Raw genomic sequence first — 27,535 nt, forward strand, 5'->3', positions numbered from 1 at the left:
TGAAATATGAAAAAATATATTTAAATTGTAAATGAATTCATATGTACTTAAATTTATGTTAAAAATAAAAAACATTTTATAGAATCTAATTAGAATCACCAATGAGAACAATGGGAATTTCTGATGATTTATTAATGAAGAAAAACATAATGGGTTTATCTTCTAAAAATGCCAGTTTAGTTTAAGGCTATAATCACCTGTACATGTTTCAGGATTATGCTATATAAAAGGGGAAAGACCAGCCTGATCAGCCTGCCCTGTGTTCTTGTTTTAAGATGTTGTGCTGCTTGCCACAATCAGTCTAATTTCACTCTGCTGAGCCAGGGTCCAAAAACATAATGTGAAGTTTGCTACTGTTGCTTCCACCATTCAAGGGCTTATACACAAAAGCAGAATCTGACAAGGATCATCAGATCTCATGCACTATTGATTTCTTTCCATCTTGCGTAATCACTTTTTATGGGGAGCTTTGTTTGTTTTGGTATAGAAAACATCTCGTTAAATAGACAAACATGCTCTTGTCTTTAAGCAAAGAGATTTGGCTTGAATAACTAGTTATCTTTGGCTAATTAGGCATGACATATCCTGTTCTGGATTATGTTATTTCAGTTGCTGGTTGGATGCTTTTGTTTAGATTTTCACACGTGTGTCATGGCTTTAAAATCAGCACAAGCAAAAGTAACATGAAACAAATATCTATATAGCATGCAAATCTGTGACCTGTTCTTTCCCGGACCATTCCACAGAGTTAATGACCAGCAATTACTGTCATGATGGCATTATTGTCATTAATGAGCAATTTCTGCACATTCATTCTTTTAATTAGCATTTTGAAGACTCTGAGGTGTTTTTCCTTCACACGTCACACTGCTCACTGAATCAGTCAAACTGAATTTAGTTAAGGCTGACACACTCAAAAAATTATTTTAAGAGTCACGCATTTCAATTTCATAACAAAATTCCATAAAATTGAACCTAGTAATCTTTAACAAAATAAAATGTTGAAGTATATGTTTATTCAATATTTTTATGTATAATTATTGAATTTTGTCAAAAATTACACAATTACAGTTAAAGGAATTTTGTTATGAAACTGAAATACAGAATTTTGAAAATAGGCAAAAATATTTTTTGACTGTAGAGATGTATATAAATGTGCACTCAGTAACTTTTTGTTTGTGTCATCTTGGACAGTGACACCTACTGGTGTGGATGCAGCATCATTCAAAATCATTATTTTTCAGTTACAGATGCCATTGTAGAAATTCACTATTCACAATCAGCCATGATTAATTTAATCCAAGAGTGAAAGTGTCCAATAACAATATGTTTACTGAGATTAAGCGAGTAGTATTCATCTGGTCATGTGATTCTAAAATGGCAGCCCCCATGAGGGCACCCCTGCCCCATGTAGAATAACAGCTTTTATAAGGTTACTGATATGAGTCCTCATCTCATGAGTGGTCATGATTTTATACATATGTTTCAAAATTACAATACATTTCTTCAGGAGTAAAACTTTTTTAATGTTGTGGCCATAATGTTCACCATCTCTGTAAGAAATGAAATGGAGATTCATACTGTCACAGAAGGATTATGATAAAAACCTTTCAATCATCAGACCAGGTTCCTGCTTACTTATTACTGTAGCTCTCGTCGTCAGGGCTCGAGTTTAGGGGGGATGCCATCCCCCTTGTTGCAAGAAATACCAAAAAGCATACTTCTTGTAAAACCACCATCCCCCTTACCATCCCCTTTAGATCAATTGTGTCATGTATTACTTAGGACTAATCATGCAAGTAAAATATTTAATATTTAATTTTAATACGTTTGATAAATAACAGACTTTAAATAAGGGCGATTAGCCAGTCAGAATTAGATTTCAACATGTGTGAGGTTGCCAGATTTCTATAGGTGAAATACCCCAATTAGATGGATATATGCTGCCAGGGTGACGCTTTAGTCCCGCAATCTGGCAACCTTGAACGCGCAAGCTCTCTCTCCACTGCGAAAAAGTTTTTCTGAAAACACTGTAAAACAGGTATGTCGGAGTTTGCAATAGGTTGACTTATCCTTCCTAGTGTTCACATGAAACTTACGCCACAAGTTTTCAAATGTTTCATGCACTTTCAAACATGGTCAAGTAGTAGATTGGAGTAGAAAAAATGCGTGTCTGCAGTGGGCGAGCGATCTAGAAAAAAACCTTTTTCATGATCATAATGTGGATTCTTTTCATAAAATTAATCATAAAATGCAGTTACAGAGGGTAACAGGTGCATATTATGGCCTCTTGTCCTAAGGGTCAATGAAGTGATGCTCATTTTTGTCTCGATCTATTAAAGTAAAAATACATAAAAAATGCAGTTCACACAAACCATTTACTTGAATACACCTTTTCTATGATGAACATTTGTCAATTACTGAGTTTAAAGTCATATTGATATTTTTTCTGGGGCTTAAAGTAAAAAATGTGATGTGGTGTCCAGAGACATTAAAAAAAAAAAAAAATAATAATAATAATAAAGTCAAAGTTAAAATTAAAATCTGAAATTCCTGAAAAAAGAAATGTTGGCATGACTAGTGCAGAATAGTATTTGATTGTTAATTCTTAAAAAAAATAAACAGTGAAACAATTGTTTTAAAATATGTTTCATATTTTAAAATGCTTTTTACATTTACATTTATTCATTTAGCAGACGCTTTTATCCAAAGCGACTTACAAAAGAGGAAAACATAAGCGAATCATCTTAGGAGACAGTGGTATGAAAAGTGCTGTATTACAAAGTATCCCTAGTATCATAATAATATTCAAAAACAGAATAAAGTTCAACTGAATTTGATCATTTTCATTTATTGTATTTTATTTAATGACTGGTTAAGTGCTCATGGAAAATATGTGTTTTTAGTTGTTTTTTGAAGACAGAGAGTGAGTCAGCTTCACGGATGGAGTTGGGAAGGTCGTTCCACCAACGTGGTATGATGAAGCTGAAAGTCCGGGAAAGTGTTTTGGTGCCTCTTTGTGTTGGTACAACAAGGCGACGTTCCTTAGCCAACCGCAGGCTTCTAGTGGGCGCGTAGCTCTGCATAAATGATTTTAGGTATGCTGGAGCAGACCCAGTGACTGTTCTGTATGCCAGCATCAGAGCCTTGAATTTGATATGTGCATCAACCGGCAGCCAGTGGAGAGAGACAAGGAGTGGTGTAACATGTGCTCTCTTTGGTTCATTAAAGACCAGACATGCTGCTGCATTCTGGATCATTTGGAGGGGTCTAATTGCACATGCAGGGAGGCCTGCAATGAGAGCGTTACAGTAGTCCAGTCTAGTTATGACAAGTGACTGGACAAGAAGTTGTGTGGCATGTTCAGAGAGGAAGAGTCTTATCTTCCTGATATTGTAGAGTGTAAGTCTACATGATCTTGTGGTTTTTGAGATGTGGTCTGTGAAATTTAGTCTGTTGTCGATGGTTACCCTTGATTTCTGACCGATTTGGAAGGCATTACTGTAGTTGCACCCAGCTACACAGTGATGTTGTGTTCAACAGCAGGGTTGGCTGGAAAGACAAGGAGTTCGATCTTGGCTGGGTTGAGTTGCAGGTGGTGCTCCTTCATCCAGCCGAGATGTCTGCCAGGCAGGCAGAAATTCGAGCAGTCACTGTGGTGTCATTGGGCTGGAAAGACAAGTAGAGTTGCGTGTCATCAGCGTAGCAGTGGTAAGAGAAACCATGTGCCTGAATGATGGGTCCCAGTGATGTTGTGTATATAGAGAAGAGAAGTGGGCCAAGCACTGATCCCTGAGGTACCCCAGTAAGTAGCTGATGTGGCTTGGATAACTCACCTCTCCAGGCTACCTTGAAGGACCTACCTGAGAGATAGGAATTAAACCAGTCAAGCACAGTTCCTGTGATGCCCAGCGAGGAGAGGGTAGAGAGTAAGATCTGATGATTGACTGTGTCAAAGGCTGCAGAAAGGTCCAGCAGAATCAGGACTGATGATCTTGATTCAGCTTTCGCCAGTCTCAGCGACTCAGTGACAGACAACAGAGCAGTCTCGGTGGAGTGTCCACTTTTGAAGCCTGACTGACTGTCATCCAGCAGCTTGTTCTGTGAGAGATATGCAGAGATTTGATTGAAAACTACCCTTTCAGGTGTTTTTGCCATGAATGGGATGAGAGAGACTGGTCTGTAGTGTTCTATTTGTGTGGGATTAAGTGCGGGTTTCTTCAGCAGCGGGGTTACTCGAGCCTGCTTAAATGTAGTGGGAAAAGTGCCTGTAAGTAGAGATGTGTTAATTATGTGTGTGAGTGCAGGTAGGATGGACAGAGAAATGGCCTGGAGAAGGTGAGAAGGAATGGGGTCAAGGGAACAGGGGTGGTTGGAGAGGAGGAGTTTAGAGACCTCAGTGTCAGTCAGAGGAGAGAACATAGAGACAGAAGAGTTGCATACAGGAGACAGGTGTTTGACAGGGTGTGGTGCTGAGAATGTATTGCTGATGGTTGTAACCTTATTAGTAAAAAATGTGGCGAAGACATCTGCTGTCAGTGATGTGTCAGGTGGTGGAGGGGGAGGGCAGAGAAGTGTGTTGAATGTTCTAAACAAGCTGCGAGTGTCTGTGGTGCTGTTGATCTTGTTCTGGTAATAGGAGGTTTTTGCAGATTTAACGTTATCTGAAAAAGTTGCAAGCAGGGACTGATATTTACCTAGATCTGCTGGATCTTTAGATTTCCGCCATCTCCTCTCAGCTGCCCTGAGGTCAGTCCGATGTTCACAGAGTACGTCAGACAACCAGGGGCTGGGTGGTGTAGCACGTGCTGACCTAGAGGAGAGAGGACAGATGTTGTCTAGACAGGTTGTTAAAGTAGAGCTTAGTGTGTCTGTGGCAGTGTTTACATTAAGTGTGGTAAATACATTTTGTGTAGGAAGAGAGGTAGAGACAGCAGTGGAAAGGCGAGAGGGTGAAAGGGAACGGAGGTTACGGCGAAAGGAAACCAATGGTGGAGTCTGGTTTAATGTAGATGGGAGGGTCTTGTTGAATTGAACAAAGTAGTGATCAGAGACATGTAAAGGAGTAACAAGAATATTTGAGTTGGTAGAGTTACATGTAAAGATGAGGTCCAGCTTGTTGCCCGATCTGTGAGTTGCTGTGGTGTGTAGTTTTTCCAAGTCAAATGAGGCAAGGAGAGTTTTCAGTTCAGTGGCCTGGGGCTTGTCTTGGTGAATGTTGAAATCACCAAGAACCACAAGTGGCCTACCATCCTCCGGCAAGGACATCCAACTCCTCAAGAAAGTTTGTCAGCTGACCTGGAGGGCGATAGATGACAACAACATGTATTTTTGTGGGTTGCATTGTAGTAATAGCATGGAATTCAAAACTAGTATTGTTACATAGTGAAGAGTGTGGTGAAAAAGTCCAGTTGTTATGAATGAGCAAACCTGTTCCCCCACCCCTACCGGTGTGTTGAGGGGTGTGAGAGAAGGAGAAGTTGTTTGAGAGAGCAGCAGGTGTTGCTGTATCCTCTGGACGTATCCATGTTTCTGTCAGTGCCAAGATGCTGAGGGTGGACTGCGTGGCAAAGGCTGGAATGAAGTCAGCTTCATGGCAGTTCACAGCTGACTGGCAGTTCCAGAGTCCCACTGAGAAAGAGAGCGGAGCAGGTGCTGAAGTGCAAAGTGGCCGTAGGTTGTGTGGGTTGCATTTGGTCTTGCATCGATATTGTGTTAACGGTCTGTAACAGATAACAGGGATGTGCTTGAAGGCATGTGTTATTCATGAAGTAGACATGTTAGTATATAGAAGGAAAATAATAAAAGAGATACAATAACAAGATACTTAAGTACTATGTTGAGTGGCGCCTTGTCGGTGTCCTTGCTCAGTGGACTCGCACAGGTAGACTCGCTGGTCTTTACACAAGTAGGACTTCACACGAGGAGGGCTTTACACGAGGGCTACCACTTCCGCTGCCGCTTCCGCGTCAGCATTCAAGTCAAATATATACGCGATGATAATGAGCCGTTCAATGCGACTTCCGTGCACCGCAAATAAATTATGCTGCACTTTAGCAATAAATAATACCCTAAAACAAGTGAAGCACTGTTTATATACACTAAAAACCATGATAGTTTTACATACACTGGACAACCAATGCTAAATCTGACAGTGAATAACCTGGGACAAGTCAAAACAATATAGCGCACACACACACACACACCAACCTACGTATAAGCGACGCGAGTTCAAGACTTTGTCCACCAAATCAAAATCTTTGGGTGTAACCAACCTGTAGGTATCCATTTTGTTGTTTATGTTGACCATAAAAACTATAAAACACAGTAAAATAGTGTTTTGTCAGTATTTAGTTTGCTGAGATAAATATTTGTACTGAAATTATTTAGTATAGATTGGAACTCCAGCAGTCAACAGATGTAGAAAGGAGTATGTTTAAAAAACATCTGATATTTATTTTGGCATGTTTATGAAAAGGGACATTTTGTTCATGTGGTATAACCCTGAGAAAAATTCATGAAATTTATTTAAAAAAAAAAAAATATCCTTGAAAATTTTTTTTGAAAACTTTTTGGAAATTAATGAATAAGTTGTTTATACTCTCATGTATTCAAGGTGCAAAGAAAGTATTATAATACTTTTTATTTAATGGTTACACCACATGACAATTTGAAAGTTTGATATATATTTTTTTAGAAAATGCTATAAAGGTTTTTCAAAAATGTATGAAACCAAACTGGACAAAGATTACATTTCTGAGAATATGATACAAGTGTTTTAAAACTAGATTTTTAAAAGGTTTCTCATTTTAATTTAGGGTGTAATTTGTCAATGACCCATAAGTAACTTTGACTACACCAAACTGTTTAAGACCAAAACTGTGTGGAAACACTGAACAGTTGGAAATGAGAAAGCCTTCTGTGAACTCCACATTTAAAGAGCCCCGGGGCAGGGCATGTGTGTGTGTGTGTGTGTGTGTGTGTGTGTATATTTATGTGTGTGTTGTGGGCAGGTGAGGTTTGAAAGAAATCCAGCTCTTCGTGATGATGAATGAGAACTTACTGTAGGCTTTGTTGTCATGACATAAACATGCAAACACAAACACACACACATGCTCTGAGACCCATCAACAGATATAGAGTGGAATAAAATGTCAGTGAATGTAGTGAAATATAAATAGAGTGGAATATAATCTTTATGTGATTTTTGTGTCATTTAGTGCAAGATACATGGATTGGGTCTCAGCACAAAATAATTGAAACCATGGCTTTATTTACTCTAAAACTGGCACATATTAGAAAGTTCTGGACGAGCAGTGAATGGTGACTCACTGTGGTTGGCAAACATCTGGAAATACAACACTGAACAGTTTTTTTAATGCAGAAATAGAATTGATCTGTTCCACTCTCCAACAGTCCATAGATGAATTTTTAGCTTGCAAATTAGTCTTCTATTCAATTGTTCTCTTTCCATTAAAGTCCTTCCATTGTTTTATAGCTTGTGTGTTTTATGACGCAATCGGCATAGTAATTGTAGTTTTCGGCGAGAGCTTCTGTGTGTTTGTATTCAGTTATAGTTGGAAACATTTCAGGGATTCTTGACAAATGTGGCCCAATACTCACTCAAGTTTCTGCTTTAGATTTAGTACTGCCAAGGCAACACAAAAAAATAAACGGCACTCAATAGGCCGATTTAGTGCCAGCTGACATATATATATACAGTATATATATATATATATATATATATATATATATATATATATATATATATATGTGCAGTTGTGCTCAAAAGTTTGCATACCCTGGCAGAAAATTGTGAAATTTTGGCATTGATTTTGAAAATATGACTGATCATGCAAAAAAAACAAAAACTGTCTTTTATTTAAGGACAGTGATCATATGAAGCCATTTATTATCACATAGTTGTTTGGCTCCTTTTTAAATCATAATGATAACAGAAATCACCCAAATGGCCCTGATCAAAAGTTTACATACCCTTGAATGTTTGACCTTGTTACAGATACACAAGGTGACACACACAGGTTTAAATGGCAATTAAAGGTTAATTCCCCACACCTGTGGCTTTTAAAATTGCAATTAGTGTCTGTGTATAAATAGTCAATGAGTTTGTTAGCTCTCATGTGGATGCACTGAGTAGGCTAGATACTGAGCCATGGGGAGCAGAAAAGAACTGTCAAAAGGCCTACGTAACAAGGTAATGGAACTTTATAAAGATGGAAAAGGATATAAAAAGATATCCAAAGCCTTGAAATGCCAGTCGGTACTGTTCAATCACTTATTAAGAAGTGGAAAATTTGGGGATCTCTTGATACCAAGCCAAGGTCAGGTAGGCCAAGAAAGATTTCATGTATCCCGAACGGCCAGAAGAATTGTTCGGGATACAAAGAAAACCCCACAGGTAACCTCAGGAGAAATACAGACTGCTCTGGAAAAAGACGGTGTGGTTGTTTCAAGGAGCACAATACGACGATACTTGAACAAAAATGAGCTGCATGGTCGAGTTGCCAGAAAGAAGCTTTTACTGCACCAATGCCACAAAAAAGCCCGGTTACAATATGCCCGACAACACCTTGACATGCCTCACAGCTTCTTGCACACTGTAATTTGGAGTGACAAGATCAAAATAGAGCTTTATGCTCACAACCATAAGCACTATGTTTGGAGAGGGGTCAACAAGGCCTACGGTGAAAAGAATACCATCCCCACTGTGAAGCATGGTAGTGGCTCACTGATGTTTTGGGGGTGTGTGAGCTCTAAAGGCATGGGGAATCTTGTGAAAATTGATGGCAAGATGAATGCAGCATGTTATCAGAAAATACTGGCAGACAATTTGCATTCTTCTGCACAAAAGCTGCACATGAGATGCTCTTGGACTTTCCAGCATGAAAATGACCCTAAGCACAAGGCCAAGTTGACCCTCAAGTGGTTACAGCAGAAAAAGGTGAAAGTTCTGGAGTGGCCATCACAGTCTCCTGACCTTAATATCATCGAGCCACTCTTGGGAGATCTCAAACGTGCAGTTTATGCAAGACGACCAAAGACTTTGCATGACCTGGAGGCTTTTTGCCAAGACGAATGGGCAGCTATAACACCTGCAAGAATTTGGGCCTCATAGACAACTATTACAAAAGACTGCACGCTGTCATTGATGCTAAAGGGGGCAATACACAGTATTAAGAACTAAGGCAATGCAGACTTTTGAACAGGGGTCATTTCATTTTTTCTTTGTTTTCATGTTTTGTTTTATGATTGTGCGATTCTGTTATAACCTACAGTTGAATGTGAATCCCATAAGGAATAAAAGAAATGTGTTTTGCCTTCTCATTCATGTTTTCTTTAAAAATGGTACATATATTACCAATTCTCCAAGGGTATGCAAACTTTTGAGCACAACTGTATATACAGTACTGTGCAAAAGTTTTAGGCACTTAAAATTTTTCACAAAAACATTTGTCTTAAGATGGTTATTTATATCTTCAGCTTTAGTGTGTCAATAGGAAAAATATATTTTAGACTCACAAACATTGCTTTTGCAAATAGAAAAGATTAGAATAGAAGAACAGGGCACTCTGCAAGTGATGGCATTGCCCCCACAGTGCCCCCCACTGAACATCGAGTCAGTCTGAGATTACATAAAGAGACAGAAGCAATTGAGACAGCCTAAATAGATAGAAGAACTGTGGTGAATTCACCAAGAAGCTTGGTACATCCTATCTGCCAACAACCAAAAAAAGCTGTGTCCAGGTGTACCTAGGATAATTGGGGCTGTTTTAAAGGCAATGTGGTCACACAAATATTGATTTAGTTTTTTTTATGTTTACTGGACTTTGTATGATGTTTATTGATAAATGAAAACTATTTATGTCATTATTTTTGAAGACATTCTCACTATGCAACATTTTTCACAAGTGCCTAAAACTTTTGCACAGTACTGTATATATATATATATATATATATATATATATATATACACACATACATACACACACACCGATCAGCCACAACATTAAAATCACCTGCCTAATATTGTGTAGGTCCCCTCTGTGCCGCCAAAACAGCGCCAACCCGCATCTCAGAATAGCATTTAATAACACACTCTTTTCCAGTGGGGCCTGGGTAGCTCAGCGAGTAAAGATGCTGATTACCACACCTGGAGTCGCGAGTTCGGATCCAGCCAGGTCTCCTAAGCTACCAAATTGACCTGGTTGCTAGGGAGGGTAGAGTCACATGGGGTAACCTCCTCGTGGTCACTATAATGTGGTTCTCGCTCTGGGTGGGACACGTGATGAGTTGTGCGCAGATGCTGTGGAGAATAGCATGAAGCCTCAACACGTGCTACTGTTGTAAATGTGCTCAACAAGCCATGTGATAAGATGTGTGGATTGACGGTCTTAGACGCAGAGGCATCTGAGATTCGTCCTCTGCCACCTGTATTAAGGCGAGTCAATACGCCACCACGAGGACTTAGAGCACATTGGGAATTGGGCATTCCAAATTGGGGAGAAAAGGGGAGAAAATAAATAATTAAAAAACACTCTTTTCCAATTATCTGTTGTCCAATGTCTGTGTTTCTTTGCCCACTTTAACCTTTTCTTTTTGTTTTTCTGTTTCAAATGTGGCTTTTTCTTTGCAATTCTTCCCATAAGACCTGTACCCCTGAGTCTTCTCTTTACTGTTGTACATGAAACTGGTGTTGAGCGGGTAGAATTCAATGAAGCTGTCAGCTGAGGATGTGAGGTGTATATTTCTCAAACTAGAGACTGATGTACTTATCCTCTTGTTCAGTTGTACGTCTGACCTTCCACATCTCTTTCTGTCCTTGTTAGAGCCAGTTGTCCTTTGTCTTTGAAGACTGTAGTGTACACCTTTGTATAGCCTTCATTCCTCAAAACAATGATTGACTGATGAGTTTCTAGAGAAAGCTGTTTCTTTTTTTTGCCATTTTTGACCTAATATTGACCTTAAGACATGCCAGTCTATTGCATACTGTGGCAACTCAAAAACAAACACAAAGACAATGTTAAGCTTCATTTAACGAACCAAATAACTTTCAACTGTTTGATATAATGGCAAGTGATTTTCTATTACCAAATTAACAATTTAGCATGATTACTCAAGGATAAGGTGTTGGAGTGATGGCTGCTGGAAATGGGGCCTGTCTAGATTTGACTTTTTGACTTTTTTCAAATAGTGATGGTGCTGTTTTTTATATCAGCAATGTCCTGAATATACTTTGTGATCAGTTGAATGCCACTTTTGTGAATTAAAATACCAATTTCCTTCCGAAACAGCACAAACTGTACATTAATCCAGACTTTTGGCCACCAGTGTGTGTGTGTGTGTATGTGTATATATATATATATATATATATATACACTACCGGTCAAAAGTTTTTAAACACTTACTCATTCATTATTATAATTTTTTTTTCACATTTTAGAATAACAGTAAAGTTATCAAAACTATTGAATAACATAAATGGAACTATGGGAATTATGTTGTGACTAAACAAAATATTTAGCAGTCACCCTTTGCCTAGAATTTGCAGACATGTACTCTTGACATTTTCTCAACCAACTTCTTGAGGTATCACCCTGGGATGCTTTTTAAACAGTATTGAAGGAGTTCCCATCTAAGTTGGGCACTTATTGGCTGCTTTTCTTTATTATTTGGTCCAAGTCATCAATTTCCAAAAAACATTTTTTTAATAAAATTTTAGTTTTATAATGAAATAAATTAATATGGTGGCACAATTATATTTTTGTCTACAAAACTCATTTCAAACATTTAAGCATACGCCTTCAGATCAAAAGATTTTTAAGATCATGAGAAACATTTCAGTCAAGTGTTTCAAAAGTTCTGACCGGTAGTGTGTGTGTATATATATATATATATATATATATATATATATATATATATATATATATATATATATATATACAGTTGAAGTCAGAAGTTTATATACACTTAGGTTGAAGTCATTTAAACTCTTTTTTTAACCACTCCACAGATTTAATATTAGCAAAATATAGTTTTGGCATGACACAAGTAATTTTTCCAATAGTTGTTTACAGGCAGATTGATTCACTTTATATTACAATTCCAGTGGGTCAGAAGTTTACATACACTAAGTTAACTATGCCTTTAAGCAGTTTGGAAAATTCCAGAAAATTATTTAGACAATTAGACAATTAGCTTCTGATAGGAGGTGTAATGAATTGGATTTGTGCCTGTGGATGTATTTTAAGGCCTACCTTCAAACTCAGTGCCTCTTTGCTTGACATCATGGGAAAATCAAAAGAAATCAGTAAAGACCTCAGAAAAAAATTGTGGACCTCCCAAGTCTGGTTCATTCTTGGGAGCAATTTCCAAAAGCCGGAAGGTACCACGTTCATCTGTACAAACAATAATACGCAAGTATAAACACCATGGGACCATGCAGCCATCATACTGCTCGGGAAGGAGACGCATTCTGTCTCCTAGAGATTAACGTAGTTTGGTACGAAAAGTGCAACTCAATCCCAGAACAACAGCAAAGTACCTTGTGAAGATGCTGGAGGAAACAGGTAGACAAGTATCTATTTCCACAGTAAAACGAGTCCTATATCAACATAATATGAAAGGCTGCTCAGCAAGGAAGAAGCCACTGCTCCAAAACCGCCATAAAAAGCCAGACTACAGTTTGTAAGTACACATGGGGACAAAGATCTTACATTTTGAAGAAATTTCCTTTGGTCTGATGAAATAAAAATTGAACTGTTTGGCCATAATGACCATCATTATGTTTGGAGGAAAAAGGGTGAGGTTGCAAGCCGAAGAACACCATCCCAACCGTGAAGCATGGGGGTGGCAGCATTATGTTGTGGGGGTGCTTTGCTGCAGGAGGGACTGGTGCACTTCACAAAATAGATGGCATCATGAGGAAAGAAAATTATGTGGATATATTGAAGCAACATCTCAAGACATCAGCCAGGAAGTTAAAGCTCGGTCGCAAATGGGTCTTCCAAATGGACAATGACCCCAAGCATACCTCCAAAGTTGTGGCGAAATGGCTTAAGGACAACAAAGTCAAGATATTGGAGTGGTCATCAAGGTGTATGTAAACTTCTGACTTCAACTGTATATATATATATATATATATATATATATATATATATATATATATATATATATATATATATGTGTGTGTGTGTGTTAGTGTGAGTGTGTGTGTGTGTGTGTGTGTGTGTGTGTATATATATATATATATATACAGTACAGAAAAAGAAAAATATTGATAATTGACCAAGCAACAGTTTTCCTACATACATGTAGCTGTACTAGTTTCATGTCACTCTTATCACTATGCAATGTCTTTCTTCTCACATAATAAAGATAATTTAAATTCAAATCAATATTTTATGTCCATTTTTTTTATCTATTATATAGCCATGTAATAATGTAGTAAGTGGCCAGGTTATGAGCAGGATAATGTACAGCCAGCTAGTTAAATCAAAATAAACACCTTCGGGGTGATACACGACCTGATCATACAAGTCTTGTCAGAGTTTATTTTGCAATAACAACTGACTAACATTATCACTTATATGTAAAACAGTAAAATTTCACACACGTCTGTGTAGAAGTTGATGTGACTTGTTTGCTTGTATTGTCATCGTTTTCCAATGATTTAAGCATAATTGTTAAACCTCTTTATTGTCCTGGTTGGTGTACAGCTTGTTTTTCACTCCTCTTTTCATCTGAAAAGCTCTTTGTTTCAGACAGATAGTAGGAACACAAGTTCCTAGATGCAAAAAGAGTCATGCTGCAGGAATGTGTCAAGAGTGCTTGAGAAATGACCCAGTGAGAGAGATAAAGCAGAAACCAATCGCTCAATTACATTGTAATTTGTCTCATAAAATCCTTTTGTAATTTTTTTTAATCATATGCCAAAGTAATTAATTTTATGAGCTGTGATTTAATAAAGATCCCTAATAACACCAGTGAAACCAGTTTCACTTTATGAAGTTTTTTTGTTGTGAATGCAGGTGGTTATTATATTCACTGAGACTTAAGACTACTACACTACTAAAATCTGATTCATGAGAACCTGCTTTTACAGTCATGATAACTCATGACAACTATTATCTTCAACCTCAGAAGACGCAAATAATACCATTCATGAAGTTTGCACTCTTTGTACTGACATGGGAAAAAACAGCTTTCAGTCTTAAAGATGCAGCTTCATTGCCTGGCATATTATTGAAATTAAAAAAGAAGTGCTGCTTTGATATTAATATTACTTTTTTTTTTTTTATTACTTATTATTTTTGGATTTTCTCCCCTTTTCTCCCCAATTTGGCATGCCCAATTCCCAATGTGCTCCAGGTCCTCATAGTGGCGTAGTGACTTGCCTCAATCTGGGTGGCAGAGGACGAATCTCAGTTGCCTCCGCGTCTGAGACAGTTAATCTGCACATCTTATCATGTGGCTTGTTGAGCACATTACCGCGGAGACCTAGCACGTGTGGAGGGTTCACACTATTCTCCACGGCATCCATGCACAACTCACCATGCGCCCCACTGAGAGTGAGAACCACATTATAGTGACCACGAGGAGGTTAAACCAACATGACTCAACCCACCCTAGCAACCGGGCCAATTGGTTGCTTAGGAAGCCTGACTGGAGTCACTCAGTACGCCATGGATTCGAACTTGCGACTCCAGGTGTGGTAGTCAGCGTCTTTACTTGCTGAGCTACCCAGGCCCCGTAATATTTATTTTTTGAATGTTTTTAAATGGTTTGTTATTGATATTTTTGTCCAGCTTGCCCTAAATGATTTATGATTCTCTTAATTGCTGTTGTAGTAGGTACAGTATGTTTAGAAATGTGATCACTTGCTACTGATCTTATAATCACTTAATTTCTCTCTTTCTCATCGTACATAAATGTTTTGTCTTATCTTAATGTGAATATAAGGTTTCCGAATTCCATAGCTTGCACAGGGGGAGGCTGTTGTAAGTCAAGATTGGGACGGACTGACAAACTCACTGTGAAATGTTTCAACCAGCCCAGACACATCTCACAAAGATCTAATTTAATGAAGACTTTGTGGATCAGCATGATTGTCTCTGCTGCCCACGGCAGCTTTGGAATATAAATTGCATCTGGAAAATGTCGGAGTTTGAGGTAATTTCTGAAGTTATTTATTACTATTATAATATAATTGCTTTGCCTAAAAACAAATGTCAGAATTCAAGCGAACAGACTTCTATAGTTAAAGGTGGAGTAAGTAATTTTAATCCAATACACTTTTTGTCAAATTCCGCGAATATCTCTTAGCTTAGGTCCATTAGCTGTCCGTTCTGTGTGTGCGCTGAAAACAAATCCGGTGTTTGTACACAACTCTGGCTCTGTAAACAGGAAAATAAACAAAGTGAATCGGACCAATCCACACTGTTGCGTGTGCATGAAGCTTCTGAAGGAGTACTGAAGGGAGGGGTGTGTTTGTTTGGCTGTTGAGTTCAAACATCAACAGTCTTTCTCAGAAACTGCTTACTCCACCTTTAAGGATGGATTGTTATTGTCCCTCATCAGTAATCTTTGGAGACTGTCTAAATTTAACATTATTTCTAAAGACAGTTATTACCTTTCTTAGAGAACTGCTTAGCGTGAAATAAACCTCAATTATCTAGCGTTACAGAATGTTATGGTAAAGGAAAGATTAGAATTGTTTTTGATGATCAAATTTAGCATGTCCATGAATACTGTATTTGAAGAACTCGTTATGTTTCCAAGCAAACCAACGTCATGGTTTACTCAAAATCCACAACAATCGCTGTGCCAAGCTACTAAACGAATGAAGACGTATGCCATTTATTAGAGGTGGAGGTAGACGCCCCCCCCCCCCCCCCCCCCCCAACTATAGCTGTGATAACAAATAAAATAAAATTACACATTGCTTTCTGGTTTCGTTAGTAAACACAGCTGAAAACTGTCCATTACTAACATACGTTGACTACACACGTAATTTTATAAAGTTCGAGGGAAACTTATATGAGTTTTCTGTAAAATGTATACTATTTTAGAGAGTGGTCTAAACAGTTAATAATGTCTTACCTGTCTAACGGAAAAGAAACAACATCAGCATCACTAATGTTTTTCTCCTTCATCAAAACTTTTCACCTTGTGTATGCCGTACCGATGTTTACTCTAGTTTTTTGTCTTCTTATTTCAAATCTTTTTCACTTCTTCGGCAGTACAGCTACTGAATCTCCCACTGTCTTCACTTCTAAAGCAAGATAATAAATATGTTCCATTGTGTTCTTTTTACTCTTCAGGTCACCAAACAACACTGCGCTAAGCATAGCCACACGTATCTACATAGGTGGCAGCCAATGAGCGCGAGGCTTTTCTTCTTCAACGTTTAGTGAAACACAGTGGACCATGTCATTTCAACATGGTGAAACACATTGAAGGGGGTGACCCACACCATGTATAAAAAGCACTTTTTATAGAAAACTATTATGAGGACAGTCTTCATCTCATGTGAGTGTACACCATTCAAATCACTCTTCACAAAAACACAATTTAATTGTTAATGTGTAAAAAAAAAAAAAATTAGCCCCAAATTACTGAATGCACCTTTAACACACTATGGTACTATTTAAAAAATGTGAACATTTATGATGGTTATACAAGGGATCTGGAGAGTAAACATATCAAACAGAGTTTAGACTTTGCACCAAAAATAGACCTAGTGCAACTACTTATTTCTAAGGAAAATAGCAAATTGTACTTTGCACCACTTGGACAATACGCTGTCACGAAAATTGTGCTTTTAATTAGCGCTCTCATGAAAATTGGATAAGACACAGCACACGGCCATGAAAAAAGAGTCCTCAGTACAAAAAACTGTGTGAAGGAATAGCATATCTTCACTCCAGCAGGGCCGGCGCTGGCCAAACTGATGCCCTACACAGAGGGTGCCCCCCTAGGGTATGATGGTGCCTCCCTAGGGAGTTGGTGCCCTACGCAGACTACGTAATATACGTATAGGGAGCGGAGGTACTGGGCTCCAGCATGTTTATTATCACATAAAAACCCTTGCAGTTTAGCTCTACAAAGAATCTGTACAAACATTCTTACAAAGGAAATAAGTTAAATACTTACAGTATTTCTTATAGGATATTTTACAGAAATGTTGCTCATAGGTGTGTAAATCCCTTTTTTAATATTATTAAAAAAAGCAAATTAAACATTGAATGAACATCGATTCATATTGAACGTATCTCATTGCTGTTAGAACAATGATACTGTATTGTTTGGTAAAATATTGTGAAACTTTGAAACAGCAATCAGAATAAGAATTGACTTTATTGCCAAGTAAGTTTTCACATACAAGGAATTTGCCTTGGTGTTTGATGCATACAATAACAATAAATAATAAACATAGTAAGATAAATAATAAACTATATTTAAGATACAGTATTTAGAGAAAAAGTAAACTGACTGTTTTAATAAAGGAGCTGTACAGTTGTGCATAATATGTGCAGTTGTGCAGGGATGTGCAACCAAAATTTTTGTCTTGCGCTAGTTTTTAATAAGTATTGCATGTTTTGGCACAAGGGTCACTGGTAGGTGTTTATCTGAAGTCATTTCAGCCGCAACCAGAACATACACAGAACAGAAGACACATTTTCTCAGTTAAATGCAAACAAGAGCACAAAAGACCTTATACACAAAGATATTGGGTAGCGTTGTGCGCACACTTACAGTACACAAAATGCTTATGTACACATGACGATGACCATATCATGTACTTCTACCTGTGCTTTCTTATCCACATTTACAAGAAACTGATGCAGCCCAGGCTGCACTTAACATGCCTTTGACGTCTCCATACTTTACTTTTGGTACATGACAACTGGCAGGGTGCAACATGGAGGACCATTTTTAGTTGTTGTCAGTTCTGAGGATCTTCCTAACTGTATTAGTCATAGTGAAGTTACCTTTAGGATTTGCAAAGTCAGCATGTCTGGATTAGAAATTTTGCTTTTTCATGTTTCAGTGCAAAACACTGGGGGTTGCAGTGTCAGTGTGAAGCATTTCCCATGTTTCCATTGATCATGATATAAATATTGGGGGTATAATATATACATTCTAGACTGTATATATACAAGCTATGTCTGTGCCTCAAGGGGTGTATGAGTCAGGGAAATGACAAGTTATTTCAGTAAGCAGGCTTATATTTAATTTAGTTTTAGATAAATATAACATTTTAGTCACAATATCGATATTTCATAATGAGCGCCTCTCTGTTTACGTGCACAATCTGTGTTAACGGGTCATCCTGTAACAGTTTTGGTTGTTTGTTGGCCAAAATGACAAAAAATGTTAAGTAAAGTGTCAAACAAAGAATGAAAAAGAGCATTTGAAATATGTCGCTAATGTTACTACTTGTGGATATTTGTAATTCACTGCAGAAGAATAGAGGACAAAATCTGAAACTGTGGGCTGTTTTGAGTTTATATTCTGATACAGATGAAAAGCTGTTGGCATTACAGCCTGCCAGCTACGGCATCCATAGCCCTGAGATCATGGCTTACCTTACAAACACACATGCCAGATCATGTATTTTTACTTATGCCCAGAGGGGACAAACAGTCAGGGAGGAAACTGAAGTTTTAACCCTTTATCTGTTCAGGCCTGAGTAAAAGGGGCTTTAATTATAGCATGACACTTTAGATTTTTAATAAAATTTTACATAAAACAGTTCCAGTACTAGCAGGAGTGAAGTAGGGCTGTTGCATTTGACTAAGAATTAAATGTTATTAAGCATATATGATATGCGGCACCCAAACACTTTCATCAGTTTGAACCAGTGGTGGACGAAGTACACAAACCAAGTACTTGAGTTAAAGTAGAGATACACAAGGTAAAATATTACTCCAGTAAAAGTAAAAGTGCTCCCTTTACACTTTCACTTGAGTAAAAGTACAAAAGTATTTGCCTTCAAATGTACTTAAGTATCCAAAGTACTATGATTTATTATGGCTATAATATCCTGTTATCATTTTTGTCACAAGACTCATGCTTAATCAACAATATGTGAAAAGACTCTAATGTTACTCTAAGCACACCAATCTATTAATAGAATGATATTATTTAGTCAGACACTTATGTCTATTAAAATTATCATGAGCTCAACCTTGAAGCTAAACAATTTCCTTTAGAATCAAATGAAATAACAGGATTTCAGAGCAGGTTTAAATTGAAGGTTTATTTGTAACAGTTGCAAGTTTAAGTTTAATAACTTGTATTATACACAGGTTCACATAAGTTTTCTTTTACTATATTGTATCTGAATGTCTCTGTGCATAAATATAAACTGGCCATATCAAATTTACTGTAACAGAAACTAGTTTTTGTGTCAGAAGAAACACACTTGCAAGTCACAGCTGCATGTGTGTACAAAACTCAGTCATGCATTTCTCCACAAAGTCAGGAAGGATGTTATATTAATTTAGTAATGCTTGGATGTGTGATTGTCAGTGTTTGTGCATTAATTCCTATACTGCTTCACATAAAACCTGGTGATACCTGGTAAATAAAATACCTTGGTAAATATAAAAAATATATATATATATAACTAAGGTGACCTCAACATAGTGTGGACATCTCAAAACAAATTACATAAACTGTCATCACAAATTACATGTACTAAAATAACAAGCCTCAAATGGCAATGAACAATTTGTGGCAGTAAACATCATTAATCAGCATGCCATTAATTCTGCTTCTGGTGAGTGTGCTAGTAGAGTAGGGCACTGATGATCTAACTGAAGTGGCAATATTTTTTATTCAGCTTGAGAAGGAGCTGATTCTCAAAGTTTTTGAGTCCATTCTTGCCCTCCTGGGACTGAAAATAAGCCCTGCTGTGCTGAAAAAGACGTTCACAAGCTGCAGAAGCGGGTAAAGCAGTGTTGACCTTCAAAGACAACTTACAGACTGCTGGGAAGGACTTGAGAATTTCTTTGTCATCAGCTTTGCAGGCAAGGTAGCCATTTAACTGCTTGATACCTTCCTGGCCATGAGTAGGCTTCATGCTTGCAAAGAAGTCCTCTTCCTCAGAGGCACTGGAACCATCAGCTGGTGTTTGATTCAAAGTCTCTTCCTCCAGATGGTCCTTGATGTAGTCCAGGCCTGAAATGGACATTTCCATAGATGCTAAGAATCAAAACTTCACTTTAATCATACACATTTCTCCAGATAAAAATATCAAAAGAACAGCATTGTCCTATGTATTTCCAAGGTGCATTTAAAACGAACCTAAACAAATTGAGAATGTCAAGATAAAATTTGAGTTGGATATCTTTTAAAAATGATTTGGCTCAGTTTCTTTGAATCTTTAACTGATGACACTTTTCAAAAACAAAAACTAAAATAATCTTACCTAGTTTGACAATGTGTTCATCCGATGTCCAGGATGTTTTACATTTCGGGACAAGGATTGCAGCTGCTATAAACTCTGGCTCTACCAGCATGTTTCCAAAGCGCTGCTGCAGGCCTCCTTGGATGGCATCCACCAGAGGTTTGCAGTACCTGGAGGTAATGCGAATTCGGTCCAGTTTCGAGATGAGGAGTGTCAAAGTAGGCAGAAGCCATCCCATCTGAACATCGATTTCAGCCTGAAGAATGTTGAGGGCTTTGGCTAGGGGGCTCATGGTTCTGGCATACTCTTCCAGAAAGGCATTTTCAACTGGACTCAACCTATCACATATTCAGACAACAACAATTAATCATTTCAAGTCATTACACTTTTGTGTGTGTGTGAGAGAGAGAGAGAGAGAGAGAGAGAGAGAGAGAGAGAGAGAGAGAGAGAGAGAGAGAGAGAGAGAGAGAGAGAGAAAGAAGTGTCATTTTACTGTATCTACTCCTATCAGATCCTTGAGTAGTTAAGCTACTACTCAAAGTAATGTGTTTAAAAAAAAGTTTTACTATTAACATTACATTACTGGAACATGAATTTAAAGGAATTATAAAAAAAACAGCACTTACATTGGCAACTTGAGTGAAGTGCAGACAGTTCTGATAGCCCCCTCTCCCTGATCTTTAATGATTCGAAGCACTCTCTCAACGGCGAGAAATAAGGAATTCCACCTTGTTGTGTTGGGGCGGATCAGCTGAATTTTGCACATGTCTTCTATAATCTCTGCTGCAGCCGCAGATCTGCCACACTTATTCCATAGTGCATGGCACTTTGCAAATGCTGACCTGGACAGCTTCTTGTAGGCTTCATTTGAACAGGCTTTGGCTGTATCCACTGTGGAAACCAAGTTTAATAAGTGGCAGGCACAACGATGATGCTTTGGGAGTTGGAATTGTAAGCCATCATCCTCATCTAAAACAGCTGTGACCTCTACAAAGTCCACCTCGACACCATCCACATCCTCATCATCTCCATCACACATCACATCACTTATATCATATTCAGTCTCATCTGAAGCAGAGTTGTTGTTCTCATCTTGCTCTCCGTATATATGGAATGCCTTTAAAAAATTTGACCCGTTGTCCGTAGTAGTTCGAACAATCTTGTTCTGTATTCAAATTCAGAATGTATGTCATTTAGAGCGCAAGCCAAAACATCAAAAGTGTGTGGGCCTTTGAGCTGCCTGCATGCTAGTGCTACTGAACACCTCTCCAGGCTCTTAGGATCAGCCCAGTGGGCAGTGACACCGATGAAACCTCTTCTCCTTGAACTCCAACAATCTGTTGTAGTTGCTATGAAATCTATTTCTGACATTGCTTTTTTCATATTAGTCTTCATCTTAAGTGCTGTCTCATCCATCTTACGTCGCAAAGTGGCCCTTGACATGAGAGAGGTGTTAGGTTGAAGATCATGCAAGAAAGCTTTAAATGATAGTTGTTCCACCACATTAAAGGGTTGGAGACTCTGGGTCACAAAATTCAACACTGCATGATCAACATTCTTCTGTGTGACTAGCTTAGTTTCTCCCAACGTCAACTGTCTGGAGGTCGAAGGAGCCTCGTCGCGCTCCATTTTTCTTTTCCTTGGCGCTGTTAGGGCAGTATATCTCTGCAAGTGGCTACCATGCTTTCTCTGCAAAAAGGAAACATTCAAAAAATGAACTACATATCCAGAGATCAGTCTCCCTCCCTTTGAGAAATAAAATAAATATTTCATGTGGTTTTAGCATGTCATAGATGTAAGCAACAGAGTACAATATTTTCAGCACAGGCTTAGATCACAGACTTTGGAAGCTGAACATTTAAATAAAATAACAATCTCGGTTAATAAGGAGCACTCAGACTGCCAACTGTTTAAGCATCATATGCTGCATGCAAAACTAGGTCAAAATAGAATTTATATTCCAACATAAAGTTAATACATTGATTGATTGTCATGTCACAATACCGGAGCACTCAGCTTCAAAAACTACAAACTTCGGTAAAATCAACTAACTTAACATACACAATGAAACCATTTTCTGTAAGCTACAATTAGATTACTCAACTAAAAATGACCACCAGAATGAAAATGGCTTACCTCGACGTGTTTCCTAGATTTGAAGGAGAATTCTTGTAAGAAGAAATTTTACAGGGCCGAGGCAGGCAGAGAAGGCAATTGAAAATGAAGGACTCTTTCTTCTTTTCAACGACTTCAAAAAAAATCGCGGTGCTGGATGTGTGTCGTGTATTTTATTGATTCAATTTTTCATGTCTTTTATTTTGAAAGTTTAGTTCCTGTTTCATGTCATGTGTTCCTGGTCATGTGATGTACTGTTTTCCCTCCATGTTCATGTGTCTTGTTTTCATTGGTTCATTGTTTGATTATCTTGTTTAGAGTTCTGTTAGTTCATTGATTTATTTTCTCCCATGTCCAAGTATTTAAGCCCTCATGTTTTCCATTGTTGTTTGTCAGGTATTGTTGATGTAATGTTGGTTCATATTCTAGTCATGCCATGTTAAGTCAAGTCAAGTTCATGTTTATGTTTCATTCATGTTTATAGTTAGGGTTTATTGGATTTCACTTTTGTAAATAAATTGCACTTGGGTTCTTCATTTCATCATCATCGTTTTCGTCATTGCCAGCAGACATCGTTACAGAAATACCTGACCTAACAATGAACCCAGCAATCCAACTCATACGCCTACGTCAGGGGAATCGTCCCCTGGAGGATTATGTAGAGGACTTCTGCGATCTGGCCTGCCGAGTGGACTTTAATGAGGTCGCCCTCAAAGACTGTTTCTGTTTTGGATTGAGTGAGCCAATCTCCAATTTGATGCCTGGCAGTCGCAGTTTCCTCAGCGTGGCTCAGTATATCGACCTTGCCCTGCAGATTACTGGTTCTACGTTCACTGTGGGGGAGGCAGATGCCAAGCCGGAGTCCAAGTCATGGCCGCCGAGCCAGCGTCCCACGACATGGCCGCCGAGCCAGCGTCCCACGTCATGGCCGCCGAGCCAGAGTCTCACATCATGGCCCCACCTTCCATTGACTCTGCCCTGGTCCCATGCCCCACGCCCTGACTCGCCAGGCCACGCCCCACACAATGCCATTCATAGCCACGCTTCAAGACCTCTAAGATCATGTCTTGAACTTAGTGGGGGGGATATGTTGTGTATTTTGTTGATTCATGTTTTTCATGTCTTTTATTTTGAAAAGTTTAGTTCCTGTTTCATGTCATGTGTTCCTGGTCATGTGATGTACTGTTTTCCCTCCATGTTCATGTGTCTTGTTTTCATTGGTTCATTGTTTGATTATCTTGTTTAGAGTTCTGTTAGTTTATTGATTTATGTTCTCCCATGTCCAAGTATTTAAGCCCTCATGTTTTCCTTTGTTGTTTGTCAGGTATTGTTGATGTAATGTTGGTTCATAGTCTAGTCATGCCATGTTAAGTCAAGTCAAGTTCATGTTTATGTTTCATTCATGTTTATAGTTAGGGTTTATTGGATTTCACTTTTGTAAATAAATTGCACTTGGGTTCTTCATTTCATCGTCATCGATTTTGTCATTGCCAGCAGCCACTCGTTACAAATATATGCTGCCCCAAAATTTAACAGATGTGCGAGTTACCCATGCCATGGACACTGACACACCCCTGGCCCATACAGACACTGGCTTTTGGACCTGATGCTGATAACAGCTTGGATGGTCCAATTCCTTTTTGGCCCGGAGAACATTATGGCTGTGTTTTTCAAAAACTATTTGAAATGTGAACTCATTGGACCAAAAAATACGGTTCCATTGTTCTACTTTCCATTTAAGATGAGACCGAGCCCAGAGAAGTCGGCAGCGCTTCTGGTCAGTGTTGGTGTAGGGCTTCTGCTTTGCATAGTAAAGTCTTAACTTGCATCTGTGGATGCAGCGGCGAATGGTGTTGACTAACAAAGGTTTACTAAAGTTATCCCAAGGCCATGTTCATGATATCCATTACAGATGAATGATGTTTTTTAAGACAGTGACGTCTGAGGGATCAGAGATCACATGCATTCAAAAATGGTTTTCCTCTTGCCCTTTATTCACCGAGATTTGACCAGATTCTTAGAATTTGCTGAAGCATCTGTTGGCAAACTGACATGTCTCGAATGATCCTTGCTCTTGAAGGACTAGGCTGTTTTTGGAGGCTCCTTATATACTATGACACGATTGCCTCACCTGTTTAACATCTCCTGTTTCACATTGCCTTGTTATTTTAACTCGTCAAATTGTTATTAGTCTTAAATTGCCCGTCTCAATTTTTTTGAGCGTGTCGCAATCATTTTATTTGAAATTACTGTACATAAATAATAAATAAATAAGGAAGTTCACAAGGTAAAACATCATATGTGTATTTGTAGTGTTTTCAATTTAGCAAAGGGTGAATATAATTTACAAATCACTACTTTTTGTTTTTATTAGCATTTTTTATACTATCCCAACTTTTTTAGAATTGGGGTTATGACAGGGTACAGCAATACTTGTTAAAAAGAACTGTGATGTTTCCCAAATGCCTTTCAGCATCTGTGGGACAATACAATAAGCTGAGGTCCATACAGGATCCATTCTGCAAGTCAAATCACCAAAAAAATAAAAAAGCTTTAAGAGGCTTATGCAACTAAGCAAGGCTTATCTCAGACTGCTCCCTGGTGGTTATGTTTTGTAAAAAGGTTAAATTGTGCAATAGTTGCACAACACAAAGCCTACAGTAAAATAAGTATGAACGTTTTGACTGCAATAAGGCCTAGAAACAAAAAAGTAATGTAAAAAGGGACAATGTATTCTGTGTTATACTGCAAAAAAAGAAACCAGTGTGTGAGATCTTTAGGAGATTTAGTTTTGACACCTGTTGCATTTCCTTGTGTAGTCCTACAGCAATTCAGAACTCAATATCCTGCTGGGAGTCAAACATCTTGTTTGAATCTTGTTCAAAATTAATGTCAAACAATTTAATGGCTTCCCAGAAAGTACTGTAACAACAGAACCTGTGATGTTTCTTCTGACTTAAGAATACATTTGGAGACTGGAACAGAACAAGGATAGATCTGTTGTGGTGTCAAACTTTATGCCAGGAGGAAACACTTTTTACATCTACTTAACAATTATTTTTTAACATTTAATGCAGCACATAAAGACCCCATTGACAAGGAAGCTATTGTTAACTCTTCATTATGCACTGTGATGCTAAAAGACAGACTTATCCTATTGCTGTAGTATCACAACACCCATTAGAGTGAACAAACACCACATTTAAATTATTCTAATCCTTTAAGTATGGCGCCACATTCTTTGAAATAATGTACAATGCTTTCACGTTCTTTCATTTCAGTATACATTATGTGCATACATATACTGGTGATTACTGTTCTAGTACATACAGTTGTACATTTCAGAATGCACTATTACATAAATGTTTATTGTCCTGTATGACTCCCTCTGAGTATTTGAAAATGGCAGTAGCAAACTCATTCATACTGCATTCTAACCATCTAAAGAAAGAATTTTAATTTCTGTGCAAATTCTCTTTACCGTAAAATATTTTAATATTTTCCTTTTAGGCTATTTTTCTGTTTCCCATTGTTTATCATTCCCAAAATATTTCCCATTTTTCTGAAAGGTTTTGCATTATATTAATGAGAATGATTTTTTTATTTACAATATTTATTTATAGATTTTTCTCACTTCACATTAATGAGAATTTGGGGTAAAAATGTTCTTTATTAAAATGAAAATAATGTCACAATGCAATGATCCAAATATATGTAAAATATAATTCCAATTTTTTTCCATTGATTTGGGGGCAAAATGTGACCTATATAGACATGTTCTTGTCTTGTGAGTTTTTTTCTCTTTTTTTTTTCATGCCTGTATTCTGTATTGTCTCGAGAGACCTTTTAAAATGGTTTCTCAAGATGATACAAGAAAAACAAAATACAAGCTTTTACAGCCCCTTTGTGGTCTTTTGCACTGATCCTTTACTTCTCTGCAAAATAGGGCATCTTAATAGTGCATCATTCTTCTTCTAGAGTACAATAAAAATTGCTTCTCTGTTCTCCAGGATTTTTGATCAAATAAGCATCCGGACAGAGGATTATTTGATGACCGACACATGCCCCACCCCTGTCCGTTCTCAGACAAATTCACTGATAAGCCTAGATTGTGTCTCACTTCCAGATCCAACATCCCCAATGCAGAAACACAAGAAGGTAAGAGGAAAAAAATTTATTTTTGAATTTAAAACTAGTCTTTGTAAAGTGGACAATATGTCTTTTAATCCTTCAGCGAATTCATTTCACAGGGCATATTTATAGTCAAACAGTCAAATCTAATTTTTAACATACTAAGAACCAAAATAAAAAGCAAAACAAGAAAAAAAAAAAAAACTATCATGTTACAGGCAGATACAGACAGTTTAAGTGATATGTATTTTATATACACAGTGTGCAAAGAACCAAAAGAAAAGAAAAGACAGAAGGGAGACTCAAGATTAGACATTAATTTAAGCTATCGTTTCTCTTTTAAACATTTTAATTTGTTTACTAAAATCTGTGTGTGTGTGTGTGTGTGTATGTGTGTGTGTATATATATATATATATATATACATAGGATATACAGTATATGAATGTATGTATCCCCCACTCAGATTTTAGTAAACTAATATAAAAGGTTAAAGGTTGTACATACACACATACATAAATAAAATAAATTAGATATATAGTTTTCCCATTTGCTGATCTGTCTCAGTTCTATTCATCATGAAAACATCTCTTGATTTCAACTCAACTCCTTACAAATCCTGCAGAGGGCAGCACAGCAAAGTGTTTGAGTGAACACCCCCCCCAAAAGGAAATAATGCAGTTTCTAAAGTGACATTGATGCAAACATTTACAACAAGACAATAAACAGAACATTAAAAATAAACGTATTAAAGTGTAGTAAATACAGTATTTATAATATGTACAAATATATCTATCTATCTATCTGTCTATCTATCTATCTCTCCATATATATATATTATATATATATATATATAT

General features: G+C 37.6%; 2 protein-coding genes across 2 annotated transcripts in view; one reads left to right on the top strand and one right to left on the bottom strand.

The window, feature by feature from the left end:
* Positions 1–27,535, bottom strand: part of LOC127411583 (reticulon-4-interacting protein 1 homolog, mitochondrial-like) — a 180,361-nt gene that overhangs the window by 109,422 nt on the left and 43,404 nt on the right. The window lies entirely within an intron of this gene.
* LOC127410818 (uncharacterized) overlaps positions 1–27,535 on the top strand; it is a 61,705-nt gene that overhangs the window by 912 nt on the left and 33,258 nt on the right. Inside the window, exon 2 of the mRNA XM_051646017.1 lies at positions 26,560–26,707. Coding sequence (XP_051501977.1) covers positions 26,560–26,707 — 148 coding nt within the window. The remainder of the gene's footprint in view (positions 1–26,559; positions 26,708–27,535) is intronic.

The sequence above is a fragment of the Myxocyprinus asiaticus genome, chromosome 20 (assembly GCF_019703515.2).
Source record: "Myxocyprinus asiaticus isolate MX2 ecotype Aquarium Trade chromosome 20, UBuf_Myxa_2, whole genome shotgun sequence".
Taxonomy (NCBI): domain Eukaryota; kingdom Metazoa; phylum Chordata; class Actinopteri; order Cypriniformes; family Catostomidae; genus Myxocyprinus; species Myxocyprinus asiaticus.